Here is a 16,128-nt window from a genome sequence, read left to right as displayed (position 1 = left end):
GCCCAACCACCCACATCACACAAGGGGCAAGCGACTTCACACGCCTCGCCCGCTCCTGCACTCAAACCACACACGGAAGCGCAAAACACGAACTGGCACAGGCTCGCGCACACGCTCACACCCCGGGCACACACCCTCTCGCGCGCGCGCCCACCCCCTCGCTCGCCGGCACGCGCGCGCGCACACGCGCACACGCCCCGTGCACCCACCCTCTTGCGCGCGCACGTGCCCTCGCTCACCCGCACACACGCGGGCGCACCCCCGCGCGCACACGCACACGCTCACACGGCCGAGCGGCGAGGGGCGGGGCCGGGCGGGGAGCGGCAGCCAGTGCGCGGCCGGGCGCCGCCAGGAGAGGGCGCGGCGCGGCGCTGGGGAGCGCGGCTGGCGCCCGAGTTGTTTCCCGGAGCCCGGAGCCGCGAGACGCTCGCAGTGAGCCCAGCCAGCTCGGGCCGGGCTGGGCTAGGCGGGGCCGGGCGGGGCGGCCCACAGGGAGCTCGCCCCGGGTCACGCCGGCGCCCGCCAGCCGAGCGCGGCGGGGAGCGCGCCATGGACCCCAAAACGGGCGGTGGCGAGGAGGATGACTGCGTGGACTCGGGCGCCGAGACCGGAGGGTGAGCCGCGCCGGGCCGGGCCGTGGGCGGGGGACGCTCTCCGAGTTGCGCTGCGGCTGCTCCCTGCCCGGGACCTTCCCGGACCCCGCGGCAGAACCGGAGCCGCTGGGGCCGGACGGGGCCGCGCGGGCTGCCCCTCCTGCCGGACCCCCGGTGGAAGGCAGACGGGCTGTGGCGGGCCGGCTTCCTCCTGGGCGGTCCCCGAGGGCAGCGCAGCGTGGTCCGCAGCTGCCCCCGGGCAGGGCGGGCCCCACCCCCCGGGGGAGGAAAGTGCAAGGACTCAAGGTTCAGAGTAACCCCCACCCCCACCCCCGCACACCACCACATCCCGCTCCTCCTTGCCCCCCGTTATCGCGGAGATGATGTCGAGTACCCGGCAAATGCGGTGCCCCCCTGAGATCATCGTTAGGAGATGCGCTTGCACTTGTTTCCACCTTCTGCGAGGACTTTATTCTTCTAGCCCCGCAGCTCTCTGGAGTCCGGGCTGGGGGCTGGGGACGGGAAGAGGATAGGACACCCGGCACCTAAAATTCTTTCAGAATCCTATAAGAGGGTGACATTTTTCATTCCCGGCTTTATTGTGCTTGCTGAGACCCGCTGCTCGACTCCTATTTCTCCGCCGAACTTCTCTCTGCGCACCTGTCCCAGCCTTGGGTACAGGTGGGATGAAAATGGTGCTATGAGCCAGCCCTGCTTAAAGAAACAGCTTCATCAGACTCAAACATGTAGCCCAGACCTTTATCTCTGGGGACTAATTAGCCTTCTCCCAACGACACGGTTTTCCTGAGTGGGACAAAAGACCGAGTGTCTTTAAGGAGATGAATGTCATTGTAAATGCTTCCACCCAGCTCCTATCGCCAGAGGATTTCCCTGTGCAGAGTCAGCAAACATTCAGGATGCGAATTCTGACCCAGGAGGAAAGGATGTCCTTTCCTCTCTGGAGTAACCCTGGGGGTGGGCTGGAGCTGCCCGGATTACAGAAAGCCTCATTCCTTGAAAGTTGAGGACATTTAGACTATAATCTCAGGGCTTGGCAGCCCTGTGAGGACAGGAAGAGGGTCCAGTCCCAGAATGGGCACAAGGGGTTAGGCTTCCCAGGCAGTCACTCCTGTGGACCCAGCCCCAGCCTTCCCTGCAGGCTCCACCCATTCCTAGACCAAATCTGGGACCTTACACCCTACAGCAATGGGCTTTCCCTGTCATCCCAACTTGCAATCATTTATGGCTCACTGTGGAGCCCAGTTACATTCTGGTGAAGCAACCTGATTCCAAACACTGCACTCCCTTGTTTTTTCCCCCCACACGTAGCGTATACGGCATTTATCAACTTTAATTGAAGATCCTTGGCTTTTTTTTTTTTTTTCCTTCTGCCCCTAGTTAGCTAGGCCATGCATAGAAGAAGAAAACAAAGCAAAGCAAACTAGCTCGTTTTCAGCTGGGTTAAATAAGGCACTAACAGGTTCATCCATTTTCAGTTTGCAAAGCTCACCTAAGACAGGTGTTTTCCCCAAAGATTCTGTCCCGGAGAAGTGGAGGGGAGGCCCTGACCCAGGAGTGACAATTCCCTGGGATCCCCGCGAACAACATGACAGCTGCCAGGGTTCCTGGGAGGGGCTTGCTGAACATACGGACACCAGAACTTCTGTTCACTGCTTCTGTCACTGAAGTGTGTAGTTGTAACAGAATAGAATTGTTTACTTATGGCCTTAGTAGCATCCTTAAGCTAAAGATCAGAGTAAAATGGCATGCACTGAAATAAAAGAGTTTTGATGCAGAGTTAGTAATCTTGCATTGGCCACATAGTCCTATATTTCCTGAAATTTGGTTTGGTTACGAAAAAGCCGCTCGCAGTTTCCTGGCTTTTGCAGAGTTTGCCCCCTCTAGCCCTCCCTCGCTTTCCTAAAGCTACCTGTCGAGACTATCTACCAAGCATGTAGAAAGCACTTAATACGTGTTTGCTATCATGACTATTTTTAAAATACAAACCTGACTCTCTCCCTCTCCCTTCCAAACTTTTAGCGGCTCTGGCATCTATAACAAAGAGCTTGGACTGGCCTATGAGTCCCCCTGGTGTTACGGGGTCCTCCTCTGTCTCTCTGGCCTTATTTTTCGGCAGGACCGCCCTCGTACCCGGCATCAAGCCACATGAGCAAGGTGTTTCTGATTCCTTGCCTTTGTCGGGCCGCCCTTTTCGCCAGCTATGCCCTTCTCCACCTGGCATGCCTGTCCACCGGGTGAAACTCTACCTTCATTCCAGACTCAGCTCAAGTGACACAGATGCTCGGGCAGGGATCGTTAATTTGAGGTCCATGAATTGTTTGAAATTTTATGCAAAATGATGTTCTTTGTGGCTTTTTGTGAGAAGAGACTGGTTTTTCATCAGATGCTCGAAGTAGCCTGTGATCCCCTCCAAAGGAAGTTGGGTAGCGTAGGAGAAGTTTCATTTTCAACGTGTTGTGTCTGAGGTATTGGGAGACGTCTGAAAGGTGATGAGCCAGCCGTTGAGTGTATCTGTCTTAGAGAGGAGGTCAGCCTGATGACACTGCATCGGGGAACCGTCGGCCTAAAAATGGCAGTTGCAGTCCTGGGAGCAGATTTAAATCAACTAAAGGCAGTAAATAGCAAACCCTTACTAGCATTTACTCCATGCTGGGTACTGCGCTGAGCCTTTTACGTCATCCTTCAACCACGCTGTGAAGCAGGAACTATTTAAGACCAGCCTTGAGAAGTGGGTGAAGGAGGAGGAGCTAATAAAGGGGCCTAAGGAAAAGTAGGCATGGGGATGAAAAGGAGGAATGTGGTTTCCTAGAGGCCAAGGGGAAGAAGGGAAAGGCGTCAGCTGTGCCACTGAGAAGTGCATTAAGATGCAGGAACGCAAGGTGCTCTTTTCCTCAAACGGAGGTAATGAAGGAAGGGTGGAGTAGAGGAGTGGTGGAGGCAGAAGCCACGTCCTCTCCTCCTGACTCCAGGAGGGAGCAGAACGTGCTGCAGAGGAGGTCGCTAGAGTGCTGTGTCCGAGAAAGGGAGGGGTGAGGAGAGGCCTTAGCAGGAGGAGGGTAGAGGGGGTGCAGGAAGGATTCCCGAAACATAGGCAGTAATCGGTCTCCCATAAATACGTGTTTATAGAAAAGACTCTGTGAAAGGGAAAGAATAGAGATACAGAAAAACCGATGGTTTGTGACGTCCACTTTCTGAAAAGGTGGAGATATGTTGGACTTCAGACCCCTTGGTTAGATGGGCTTTGCATTGAAGGGGAGGCCTGTCTCTTCTTACAACCTGGCGGGGAAGATGGCTTTCCGTTCCAGGCAGGTGCGGCCCCCTCCCTCAGGAAAATGGAGGTTTGAAATAGTTTGGGCACCGCTGAGTGAGAACCCACCTGGGATCACTGGGATCAGTGATTGTGACTGGATGAAGGGACCGCTCCACCTTGCTATTTACTTTCCTGAAGCGGTGCTCAGCTCCTTAGGGACAGGCGGTAAGGGAGACGGTGAGTGGTTGAGATCATCAAGGTTTGGGGGGAGAAGGCCTAATGCCAGGCCAGTGTGAACAAAACATAGGAGCAAGGGATTTGGAGGTATCGACGGAGCTATCAATCCTTTCGGCAGCATGATCAAAGAGAAGGCTCTAAGAATTTTTGTGCGTCCCAACTGCCGGTGGGCACACTGTGCTGCTCACTTTGACATTGACAATCAGGGGTGCCTGCGTGGCTCAGTCAGTTAAGCTTCCAGCGTCGGTTCAGGTCATGATCCCACAGCTCATGAGTTCAGGCTCTGCATCGGGCTCTCTGATCCTCTGTCCCCTTCTCTCTCTCTCTGCCCCTCCCTGACTCACAGGCTCTCTCTCACTCACTCAAAAACAAATAAAAATATTTTTAAAAAGTGACAGTCAAAAAGTCGGGTTACCGGGGTTCAACTCTGTGCCTTTAGTTTTCTCTGCTGTAAAACGGGGATGACAATAAAAGTACCCACCTGACAGGGTGCTTGTGAGAATTAGCCTCTACATTTAAAGCCCCTAGAACAGTGCCTGGTGTAAGTGAACCCTCAGTACGTTATTTCTCATCATGCTATTACTGCTGTTACGAACAACACTCCAAATGACAAACTTACAGTTGTATTTAATAAAAATGTATATTTCCAGGTGCCCTCAAGATCATATGTTCTTTATACTCATCGCAGTGGATGCTCTGATGTTTTTCAATGCCCTAAGAAATTTGATCATCGTTCAGAACATCTGCGAGAGGATAGGACAAATGTTATGATTTTACAGAGGAGGAAATGGAGGTTAAGAGGGTGCACGACTAGTTAGTGGCCTAAAATGGAAGCCTGGGTCTCCAGCATGCTTCCCACCTCATGCCTCTCAAAGAGCCATCGATCTGCAATTAATTCTCGTTTCCTGCTCAGGCATTGTCTTTTGCTCGAAATGCTATCTCTGCTGTCTGACCCACCTAGTACAGGCCAAGATTAAAGGCAAACTAGTATTCTTCTGTGGCAATTGATGTCATTTTGAAGCTCTCCTTTTCCAAATGCACGTGAAAGCAAGCTTTGTGCTTCTGTGTACTTTTCGTTAGAAAAAAAAACTGGCAAGCCAGTTACTATCTTAAGAAACTATCTTAAGAAACAGAATCCCTTAACAGAGGGACAGGCAGTGTTGTTGTAAACCAAAATAAAAGACACAGTGAGACGAATGCTTTACAACGGGTGTTTCATTAGTGGTGTCTCCCAGATTTGGCTTCTGAGACACTCTTTCAAATATGACCGTTATCTGATGAACTATGTTTTTAATACTGTATAAACGTTTGTGTACTTATTTTGAGAGAGAGAGAGAGAGAGAGAGAGAGAGAGAGAGGATTCGAAGCAGGCTCTGCACTGTCAGCACAGAGCCCGACACGGGGCTCAAACTCATGAGCCATGAGATCATGACCTAGGGTGAAGTTGGATGCTTAACCAACTGAGCCACCCAGGCGCCCTGGATTATTTTCATTCAGAGGGTTGATCTGGCACTAATGAACCTCCACTTCCATGTCACCTGTCACTGAGCTTCTGAAAACATAGGGTCATACCATACCCTTTGGGTGACCTCCACCTGACATTTCAGTGTGATTTAAGAGATAGCAAACAATTCACAGGTCTACTGTTTATAAAGCAGGTGAATGGGAAAGGTTAGGGGGAATAAATTTGAAGATGGGACAGGTTTAGAGAACAGTAAAAGGTGAATCTTGCAGAGAAGACAGGATGATCTATTAGGCACTCTATTATCTTTGTGTTCAAGGTGGGGCTAGTTAGCTCTAAATTACCATGGCATCTAATTCAATGGACTGAGAGCTAACAGATGAGATCCGTAATGCACTGAGCTGATGTTTTAGAGAAACCTCAAGATCAATATTACTAAAATGCCAAGATCAATTCTTCTGCCAAGATTTTCCTGGAAAAGAGAATTTAAGAAGGTATATGGCTGCTGACAGTGATAACCTGTCTTAAGTGCAGGGCCTTTTATATATAACCCCTATATGTATAATTGTAAGTAAACTACAGTGAAGGAACTGCATCTAACTTTCTGGTTATTATTGGCACAGGTACCAAATAAATGTAATATTTGCAAATGTGTCTCCTATATGTGTCAGATGTGTGAAGATCTACAATCCTTGCATTATTCTACTTATCTGTGTCATGTGCCCATACATTGTCTTCCTAAAACTCATGGATTCACCTTTCATGCTTTATTCTCGTAGAGTTGAATGTCTTGTGCAGAACCAAGTGGATCAATTCTTAGGATGTGAGACCAATAAACAGGATTCACTACTGTTCCCTCCTACCTTAAAAAAGCTGGGGAGGGGCTCCTGGGGGCTCAGTCATTTGAGGTTGAGCATCTGACTTCAGCTCAGGTCATGATCTCGCGGTCCGTGAGCTCAAGCCCCGCGTCAGGCTCTGTGCTGACAGCTCAGAGCCTGGAGCGTGCTTCAGATTCTGTGTCCTGCTCTCTCTCTGCCCCTCCCCCGCTCATGCTCTGTCTCTCTCTGTCAAAAATAAATAAACATTAAGAAAAAATTTTTTAAAAACTGGAGATTATCTGCCCCTCCAGAGAACTGTAGTCATTAGCTGAAACTTTTTGAACCTCGTTAAGCACAAAATTGTTTTAAGCTTTACAGTTTGTCTTTCACCAGCAATATAATAATTGCAGTAAATAATCTTTTGGAGTTATTTGGAATGTATTTTATAAGCTATAAAAGTGCCCATAGCTTGACTCAGTTCCTGTTTCCCCTCATGATAATTTTTGTAAGGAAAAGAAAGTAAATCTCAAGCTATATTTATGAGCATCTCATCTCTGTGTGCTTTCAGAAGTGAACAATCAGAAACAATCATATAGCAAACAACAGGCAAATGGTTGAATAAATTATAGTACATCACTTTACAATTATAATTACAGGAACTATAGCAACATGTTGTGACGGTATTTGGTGAAAAGAGCAGTTTAGAATTGTATCTCCATCATTATGGCAACTGTGTACAAATTACATAAATAGGATCAGCGGTTGGAGAGCACTGTGAGTCTTTAGGTGACTTTTCTTCCTGTTTGATTTCCGTTTTGATGGTGGACAGGGATGGAGGTTGGGGTGATGGATGAGACTGCAGAGCTGGGCAGAGGCCATCATTCATGGAAAGAGGGGTTTATGTGGTACACTGTTGAGCTGGGGCTTCATCCAGAGAGTGACAGGATCAGATTTGTGCTTCGCAAAGACTGGCTGCTGTTTGGGGAAGGAACTGGAGCGAGACGAGAGTGACAGTCGGGAGACTGACCAGCTGTCAGGCCTGACCCAGGCGGTGCCTTTAGTCACAAGAACTACATACAGAGAGATGCACGGCCGGGACCTTTGTTACACAAGCACCTAGCCTAAAAATACTGCCGTTATACCTTAAGATTCTCGATAGAGGTGTCGCATGTAAATTCCATTCTACGTTCACATCCATCTGCATGCATGCCTGTATGCATTTGTGAAACGCATCTGCCTCAGGAGTATTTGGAAAATCCTAGCTGAAAATACACATTTTTAATACATAGTCCAATCACACATTGCCGTTGAATGTTTCCTTTGAATTTTCATGAAATTTCTTTAAAGCCTGACCATCCTAAGATGATCATATTGGATTGGGATTGTTTGGTCGTTGCAAAATGCTTGTTGACCATTTGTTGCATTCATATACAATTCCATTTCTTGTTGTTGTTTTTTTAAGTTTATTTATTTTGATAGCGAGAGACAGGGAGGGAGGGAGGGAGGGAGGAAGAGAGAGAATCCCAAGCAGGCTCTGCTCTGTCAGTGCCAAGCCCGACACGGGGCTCAATCTCACAAACTGGGAGATCAGGACCTGAGCTGAAATCAAGAGTCAGGTGCTTAACTGACTGAGCCATCCAGGCGGCCCTACAGTTAGATTTCTAAGTTTTGTCCTAAAGTTAATTTAGTCCCACCTGGTTCCAGAAAGAATTTAGTGCCCCAACACTGGGGTTAATGATCCTGACTGTCCTCTCTTGCATTTTCCTTAGCCAGCGTGTCACCATGCCCCAGCCAATCCTTCCACCTTTCAGCTCCTGTCTTGCCATCACCCTGCCCTCGTACTTCAAGTCCCTATCATTGCTCACCTCCTGATCTCCTCGCCAATAGTATCAGTTTAGTTTCCTAACCAGGAATGTAAAAAATTGGATTAGATGTAGGCGGATGCAGTTTGTAATACATAAAGGGATTTGCAAATGTTAGTAGTTGCTATTCTCTCCAGCTTTAAAATTCAGTGATTCTGTAACTGCTAAAGCATTTCATTTGAAAAGGGGAAACTACATGCTGTTTTCCTTCCATTTTGTTCCTCTACCAATAAATCAGTGCATCATTTGGCATGAGAGATGTAGGTTATTTCAACGGGTAAGAGGTGTGCTTTTTTGTGATGTTTTTTGAAGCTTTGTATATGCTTTGTTGATGTGGTAACAAAGTCAGTGGAGTGAAAATTGGATAATTTAAGAAAGGCAACATGAGACTAAGTAAATAAAAGGAGGGTGTATGTGGAAAATTAAACATAATTAACTACTTTATTTGCATAACCATATCCCCTAACTACCACTTGCATAATAAATCCCTACGTGCTTGAGAGATTAATTTCCCACTGAGAATGACTTTGGGACACTGGGGGGAGAAAACCAAGAGCTTCTATAGCATATACGTTGCCAGAGAGGGAAGGCTTCCCAGCCACACAAGTAGAGCAGAAACTTCATAGAGATTAAGCAGGCAGCTCCTTGGCCAGATTCCCATTCTCACAGAGGCTGAGTGCCAGGAGCTGGTCTTTCAGCCTAGAAACTGATGGGTAATTTCACCCTGGCCCTTACCCTGCCTTTTTCCCTTTCCCTATCACAGCCCACATCCTGTTACTCTAATATGCAGCAGGATTTCTTCTCAGCTGGAACTGAAATCAGCCAAGCATCATTGTGCCTTTGTGTTTCCTGAGGGCCAGCCACACCCTGATTGTGGAAGCCCTCACAAGCCAGGGTCCCTTCACATTGCCGCCAGGTTCCATCATCGCTCTGCTGATGGCAGCCAAGAAACATTTCCCCGTGGTGTGGAGCTAACTTGAAGGGTGCTCATTTGCGGAGGTTTAACCTTCTGGAGAATCATGAACCCCCTTGAGAATCTGTTGAAAACTTTGAGCCTTCTCCCCAGAAAAATAAGCTTCCATTCAAAAATTTGCCAGTGAATTTAGATGGTTCAGGACCCAGCTGGTCTGCCATCTTGGAGATCCAGAGAGCCCACATGAAGGAACCCCGCTTTCTAAAGTGCCTTTAGGGGTGTCTGAGTGGCTCAGTCGGTTGTGTCCAACTGCGGCTCTGGTCATGATCTCTCAGTTCATGGGTTCTAGCCCCATTTTGTGCTGTCTGTTCTCAGCATGGAGCCAGCTTTGGATCCTCTGTCCCCACCCCATGTTTGCCCCTACCCCACTCGCACACGCGCTCTCGCTCTCTCTCACTCACTCTCTCTTTCTGAAAAATAAACATTTAAAAAAATTAAAAAAAAAATAAAATGCCTTTAAAATTTTGCCTTCACATTCAGACATAACTTTGTTTTACGCAAAATCCCTCTGCACTACAATTTTTGATGTGTGCCATTTCCTCACATTTAAATAGTTACTTACCACTGTAAGACTTTTTTTTTTTTAAATTCTAGCATGAAGAAATCATTTGGATAAAGAAAAATAATGTCTAATCCTACTAACACCAAGGTTTTGTGTTTCAGGTCTGACTACAGCCACATGTCCTCCACCAGCAGTAAGTATGGTTTAAATGTCCTTCAGCACTGGCCTCTCAGCCCCACCTACGTGTGTAACCCATGCTTTAACAGAAGAATCACCCAAGGTATCCTTGCCAAAGAGCATGATGCAGGATCCTCTGACTCTGAAAGTTGGGGCTTTTCCTGGAGAATTTAATTGTACCTTGATTTCAGAACTAACTAGCTCTAAGAACTAACTAGTTCTTAAATTCTCCAGGAAAAGCCCCAACTTTCAGAGTCAGAGGATCCTGTATCATGCTCTTTGGCAAGGATACCTTGGGTGATTCTTCTGTTAAGGCCACTACTTTCCCTTTGGAAACTGACTCTAGAGGAACTAGCCTAGGCTCCGTTAGGACGGATGCTTCTAAAACAGCCTCTCTGAATAATCTGAGGTTACTCATTCATTCAACAAACATTTATCAAAAACCTACAGCCCAAAGGCTAACAGCTCAGAGCAGGCATGGGGTGACCTCGGTTCATCTGTTGGGTCAGTGTCCTCCCTGGTAGTTTTGTATCTGCAGACAGATGTCATAGGTGATTGTCCTATGTGGTTAAAAAAAAAGTGATTGGGAATATGTTTATAAACACACTAAGCGTAGAAAAATATGCCTGTATTAAACGCTAATTTACAAGTAAATCTACTCATGGGAAATTAGGCGTTATATCTAGGAACAATTTGCAGTGATTAGGATCACTACATAAATGACCAAAGCCATTCAGATTAATTAAACACCTATTTTAAAAAATAAAAAATTGTCTTACAATAAAAGCCCTGATTATTTGAATCAGTAAATACTGAATTGTTTTTCCTATCTTACTTCCCTGTTAAGCCTCAATTCTAAGTAGTACTCAAATGGAAGCCACTTAATTGGATTATTCTATTTATTGATGTTCTTGCTTAGTTTTCCTTTGCAATAAGAGACGGTGCAGAAAGCTGTATTTCTGGAATTGTAATTTAGTGTCAAATTATATTTAGTTATTAGTATAACTGCAGCGAATAATCTGTGATCATTTCAGCCAACTGGAGACCCAACATTGCCCCTTAGTTATTAAGAACCATTAGTAATAATGAGAATAATGCTCCAGTGATTTGCATTCCCTCCCAGAAGCTTCTGGATTCCTACAAATCAGGGAAGCCTGTCTTGAACTCTCTCTCTCTATGCTGCCATTCTCATTCCACTCAGTTTTGCCCAGAAGCTACATTTCTTTAAGAATGATTTTTATGAAATACTTGCCTAAAGCCTTTGCTCAATTCGTAGCTCTCAAGTCAGTCCTCTGGGTCACAACAAAGCACCTCTCTTGTCAGCGAAACCGGTAATTTGGTTTGGGACGCTTTCCTCTCCATTATTTTAATTGCGATCTCTGAGTTGGAATTTCTCTCAGTGCAACTGGGATCAATAGCCGTTTATTGCTCTTCCTCTCCTCTTGAAATGTTTGGTGATTCCTGCCTCAGTCTTCAGTGTTGGGACCTCTAGGTAAGTGAGGATGTATATGCGTTTCATATTTTAGTTAGGACATGTATTTGGCTATAAATAATAGAGAAAAAAATAAGGACTTAAGTAGGGGTTTGTTTTCCTCTAACATTAAAAAAAAAAACAAAAACTCAGAGCTCTGAGACAATGCAGGTCTGATAGGGAAGCTTCTTTTATCGTTTTGCTTGGCTTTTGGCTTCTGTCCTTAGGGTTGCCTCAGAGTTACAAGATGGCTGCCTCTACCACAGGCATCACATCCTTGTTCTGGGCAGGAAGAAGGGGTGAGTGGATACTGCTGGGTCCCTGGCTGTCTTTGCCTAGTGTTTGCCTGGCCTGTCTTTCCTCCCAGCCAGGAGCACAAATCCTGGCCACACCCAGATGTAGGAGAAGGCCCCTTTAGCAGTCAGTGAAAGGTAACAGAGTGGGCCCTTTCTGAAAAGAAAAAAAAGAATTAAGTCTGAAGCCTTAAATCTGTCCTTTAAAAACATAGGTTTGACAGTGCTCTAATAATAAAAAGTATTTTCCAGGTAGATGTTAAAAACCTCATTTCCCCAAGAACGAGATAATCACATTCAGAGGACTGAGTAGAGAGATGTTTACTGTCCATCCTGAAGGATTCAGTTCCAGGGTCGCTCCTTGTCACACCCCACCTGTGCCAACACCCTCTATGTGACTGGCAGGACCCACAGAGCTGACTGGTCCCAGTTCCCACTTGTCGTCCTGACCCTGCATCTCATCGTCATTCCCCTGCCCTTGGGCAGTCTCTCTGAATGACTCAGTTCTGATTTCTGGTTGGGATCTGAGCCTTGGTTCTAACCATTCACTGTTAGGAAATGGATTTTTCTGTCTTCTAGTGGTTCCTGTTCAACATTCACGTGATGCTCTTTTACCCATTCATTCCTGAGTTCACAGGGACATAAGAACTTGCGTGGGTTGAGCTAGGGTTAGAGTCCATTTGTCCACGGTCGGGTTTCATCATTGCTAGAATTGGCAGGAAAGCTTCCTCCGAGGGCACTGGCTGCTATTTAGGTATCCTCTCTTCCCTCAGAATGCAGGGGCTGTTTCCTCATGCTGCCTGCCCCTGATGGCAGAAGAAGAAAGGTCATCACCAAGAGAAAGTAGTCAAGCAGTGGTATGGGACTTAGGTCTCCTAGATCCTACTTCCGGAATGGAGTCAGGGAGGGCATGTGGCTCACTGGGCATTCTGTTTTCCCTTGACCTCAAGGATCACAGAATCACATTTCCATTGAATGTGTTTGGTGTCACTTTCAGTTCTTGGGGAAGTGGCTGAGGAGGCTTCTTTAATGGATAGTTTTGTAAATGGGGTAAATGTCAATTTGGGTAAGTTTTTTTCTACTTGCAATGGGTCCCTTTGCCTTTTTTAGATTGACAGAGCTGACAAGCTTTTCCTTCGTGCTTTCTACAAAGCGAAATACACTGTTAACACTCAGATCTCAAGAAATCACAATACTTCCTAGGAAAGATGAATTTGATTTATACTCCCAGAATTTTAGGTGGTTTTTCCTGAAACTTGGTTAGAAGATCATCAAGCCAGTATGTACAATTTGCATTCTTAAGTGATTTAAATAAAAAAAAAATTTATAAACAGGATAAAATAAAAACAATAATTATGCTGGGAGAAGAAAATCAACTGTGCCAGGTAATGCTAATGAAATTCCCATCATGTATGATTGAATATTTTCATTCAAATAAAGATTATAATCATACTTGGAGAATTATTCTTAGAATACATTGGGAGCTTAAAAGTGGTATCTTTAGGACAATGTGACATTTCTTGAGGATCTCTAGCCCCAGGATAATGCCAGGAGAAGGGGGTCAAAGAATTAACTAGTTCTCTTTATTGGAGACTGTTCTCCAACAGCCTCCTCTGTTTGCCCTCCTAATCTGTGCCTTAAAACTGCTCCTCACAATTCAGGTATAGTCATTAACTCTTTACCGTATAAACTGCCAGTGGCAGCAGAAATGCCTCACAATTTTGTGCCACTTCATACTTTTCAAAATGCAAATGGTAGAAGATCCTTTGAAGTGATACCGAGGCCCTTGGCAATGCCCTGAGGAATTCCCCGTATCTGAAATTATGGAGAAAAGGTCATGAACAGCGTGTTCTGATTTGAGCCCAGGACCGCATACCAAGGTATGCAGGGAAGGGACACATCATGGGGTGGGCAGGAGTCACGGAATCTGTTTTTCAACCCACCCAGGCCTCAGATTCCTGCTCTCCTGTTGTTTCCCCAGCTTTCTTTTCCTAGCTCCCTGCTCTGTCCTTCCAGTGACTCAGGCAGCTTCCCGGTTTCCTACCTGCATTCTCCCTGCTGGTCCAGAGCTCCCACAGGCTGTAAGTCCGGTGGAGTTCTGTCCTCTTAGCTTTCCTGGGTCTGCCATATCTGTGACCTGATGCCGCGGGCCTCTGGACACAATCTCTTCTTGAGGAAAAAGGGTCAAGTGATCCCAGGCATTTTTCAAATAGGAAAGTCAGGCCTCTTCGGTTCATCACAAGGCCTTGTGGCTGGTTTAGAGCTGCTACAGGGGCTTGTGGGTCCTGCCTTCCTGCTGTCTGCGAGGACATCTTATCCCTTCCCAAGGCTGCCTCGTCTCACAGGCACATCTTTCCACATAAATACCATCTTCTCCCTTTCATGTCTTCATAGTCTCATCATTTCCTTGAAGTTTTAAGGTATTAAAATACCCCACGTTTTAATTTTGTCTTTGGCCACATCTGTGCCTCCCCTCAGCACAGAGGGAAAGGTCAGCCTCATTGCGATTTAATTAGTAAAAGTAAGGAGCCTTGAAGGCGATACACTGAAAGGACATGGGGTGCTCTGTGGAACTTGTTGCTGGTGGGGAAGGTTGAAATAAAAATGATCTGTGGCTCTGTATCCAAGAGCTAACTTCAGACTTGGGATAATGAAATATTCATTGTTTTCTTTCTGGGTTTGTTAGACAAGTTATTGACAGATGGATGTTTTAAAGAAGCCAGTTGTGCAAATAAGGACGGTCAGTATCTTAGAAAAGGTGATGGTAGTCAATTTAACTTTGATCCATGGGTACATTTCATAGTTTCATTTTTTTCTTCTGTGTACAATACTTTCTCCATTATGATTTTCAGAATAAATGCTTGCTCCTGTAGGCTTTTATTTCCTAAGATCTGGGAAAAACCGAGATCTATCCATTAATCCTTATAAAGAACAATTTTAGCCATTGCATGTGCATAATTTTGTGGCCAGCGTGAAGTTGGCAATGTACACAGTTTTGCAAAGAGACTAAAACATCCACCTGTCCATCCCCAGCTAAACACTTCTATTGCAGTGAAACCATCTGAAGAAAAGGCACGAATTTTCTCTAGATCAGAATGTGGCCTTGTAGGCAAAGTTGGTTATGGATGGTAATATGGTCTGTGGGGCTAATCTGACAAGTGTCTTAAGTAGCTTCATTCAAGACTATCACGACTGTCATCCATTTCCCACATCTTCAGTGTCCTCGGGGCTCATTAGTGATACTAATGATGTTTGATACACTGTCATAAAGCCAACAGGTGACATAAAACAAAGCATGGGAGAAACACTATACTTATTTCCAAGTAGAGGAAAGACAGGGTTTTGAACTCCTACTTGGTCATTCCACTGAGCCAGGAGCTCTTAATTTTGCAGCATCCAGAAATGAACCCTAAATAAGAGCGATTTCCATCTTCAGTGTGCATTAAAAGCATGCTTGCGTCCAGAACTGCTCTCGAAGGAGATTCAGGGTGACCTGCCACATAGCTGGAATGAATCTGCAACCCTAGGCAGGGTCTCTGTGAGTGGCCGTGTGTTGGACGCTGGTGGCCCTGATAACACAGCCCTCCTAGACATGTGGCCATGGCTGCAGAGACCAATCGGAAATCATGAAGATGTTTTGCATGTGGACAGATAGTCTGCTTGCTTCATCCATTCTGTCCTCCTTTGTGGCTCTGCCTTCCTCGGTGACTGTAGGATTAAAGCTTGGACTCAGAAGTCTCTATTGTATCCCCTGGCAGCGGGCACCTGGTACCCTTACAGCCATTGCTCCTGTCACTACGTGAAAAAGAGCCCTTAAGGCTTCTTCCCTCCTCCTGGGAATGCTCTGGCCTCCCTCCAGCTTGCCCTGACTTTTAGAGAGAGGGCCCTGCTGTTGGTGGCTCTTCTCATGCTTCCAAGCGTCGAGGCTTTCTGTGACAAGTTTGGCTCCTGGTTTGAGACGCTCATTATGTTCCTGGACCTTCCTCTTAGATCTGGAGCCACTTAGCATGTAGCTTGCAGGAAACTCTAATGAAAAGGCCACTTGCGTCATTTTTGGCAAGTCTGGGTCTCGAAGCCACTCAGGTGGAGGCTTAGCCGCAGCCGGAGAGCCACAGAATGCCAGCTGGTGCAGGTTGGGGTCCACTCACTCAGCATTTTGTCAGCTTCCCAGAGAAGGTATTCTTGGTCTGGCAGAGCACATAAATCTCCAAACTGGAAAGCTTGCTACTCAGAGTATGGTCCACAGACCACTGCTTCAACATCGCCCCGGAGACTATTAGAAATGCAGAATTCCAGGTCCCGCTCCAGACCCCCTGAGCCATGTGAGTTGTTTGTACTGAAGTTTTAAGGGGCACTAATCTAGCTCATCTCCCCAGTGAGCAAGGTAGGTATGGTCCATCCAGATTTCTTTTAGATTCTGATTTTTAATGGCATAATCTGTATACTTTAGGACTTGTATAATATCTACA

At 46.5% G+C, this 16,128-nt stretch overlaps 1 protein-coding gene across 1 annotated transcript in view; it reads left to right on the top strand.

Moving 5' to 3' along the window:
* The first annotated feature begins 518 nt into the window (after window positions 1-518).
* FAM124A (family with sequence similarity 124 member A) overlaps window positions 519-16,128 on the top strand; it is a 100,502-nt gene continuing 84,892 nt past the window's right edge. The window contains exons 1-2 of the mRNA XM_030310026.1: window positions 519-614; window positions 9,880-9,911. Coding sequence (XP_030165886.1) covers window positions 550-614; window positions 9,880-9,911 — 97 coding nt within the window. The 5' untranslated portion in view covers window positions 519-549. The remainder of the gene's footprint in view (window positions 615-9,879; window positions 9,912-16,128) is intronic.

The sequence above is a fragment of the Lynx canadensis genome, chromosome A1 (assembly GCF_007474595.2).
Source record: "Lynx canadensis isolate LIC74 chromosome A1, mLynCan4.pri.v2, whole genome shotgun sequence".
NCBI classification, from domain to species: domain Eukaryota; kingdom Metazoa; phylum Chordata; class Mammalia; order Carnivora; family Felidae; genus Lynx; species Lynx canadensis.
Note: the sequence above shows the minus strand (reverse complement) of the source record. Positions and strands in the feature narration are given on the sequence as shown.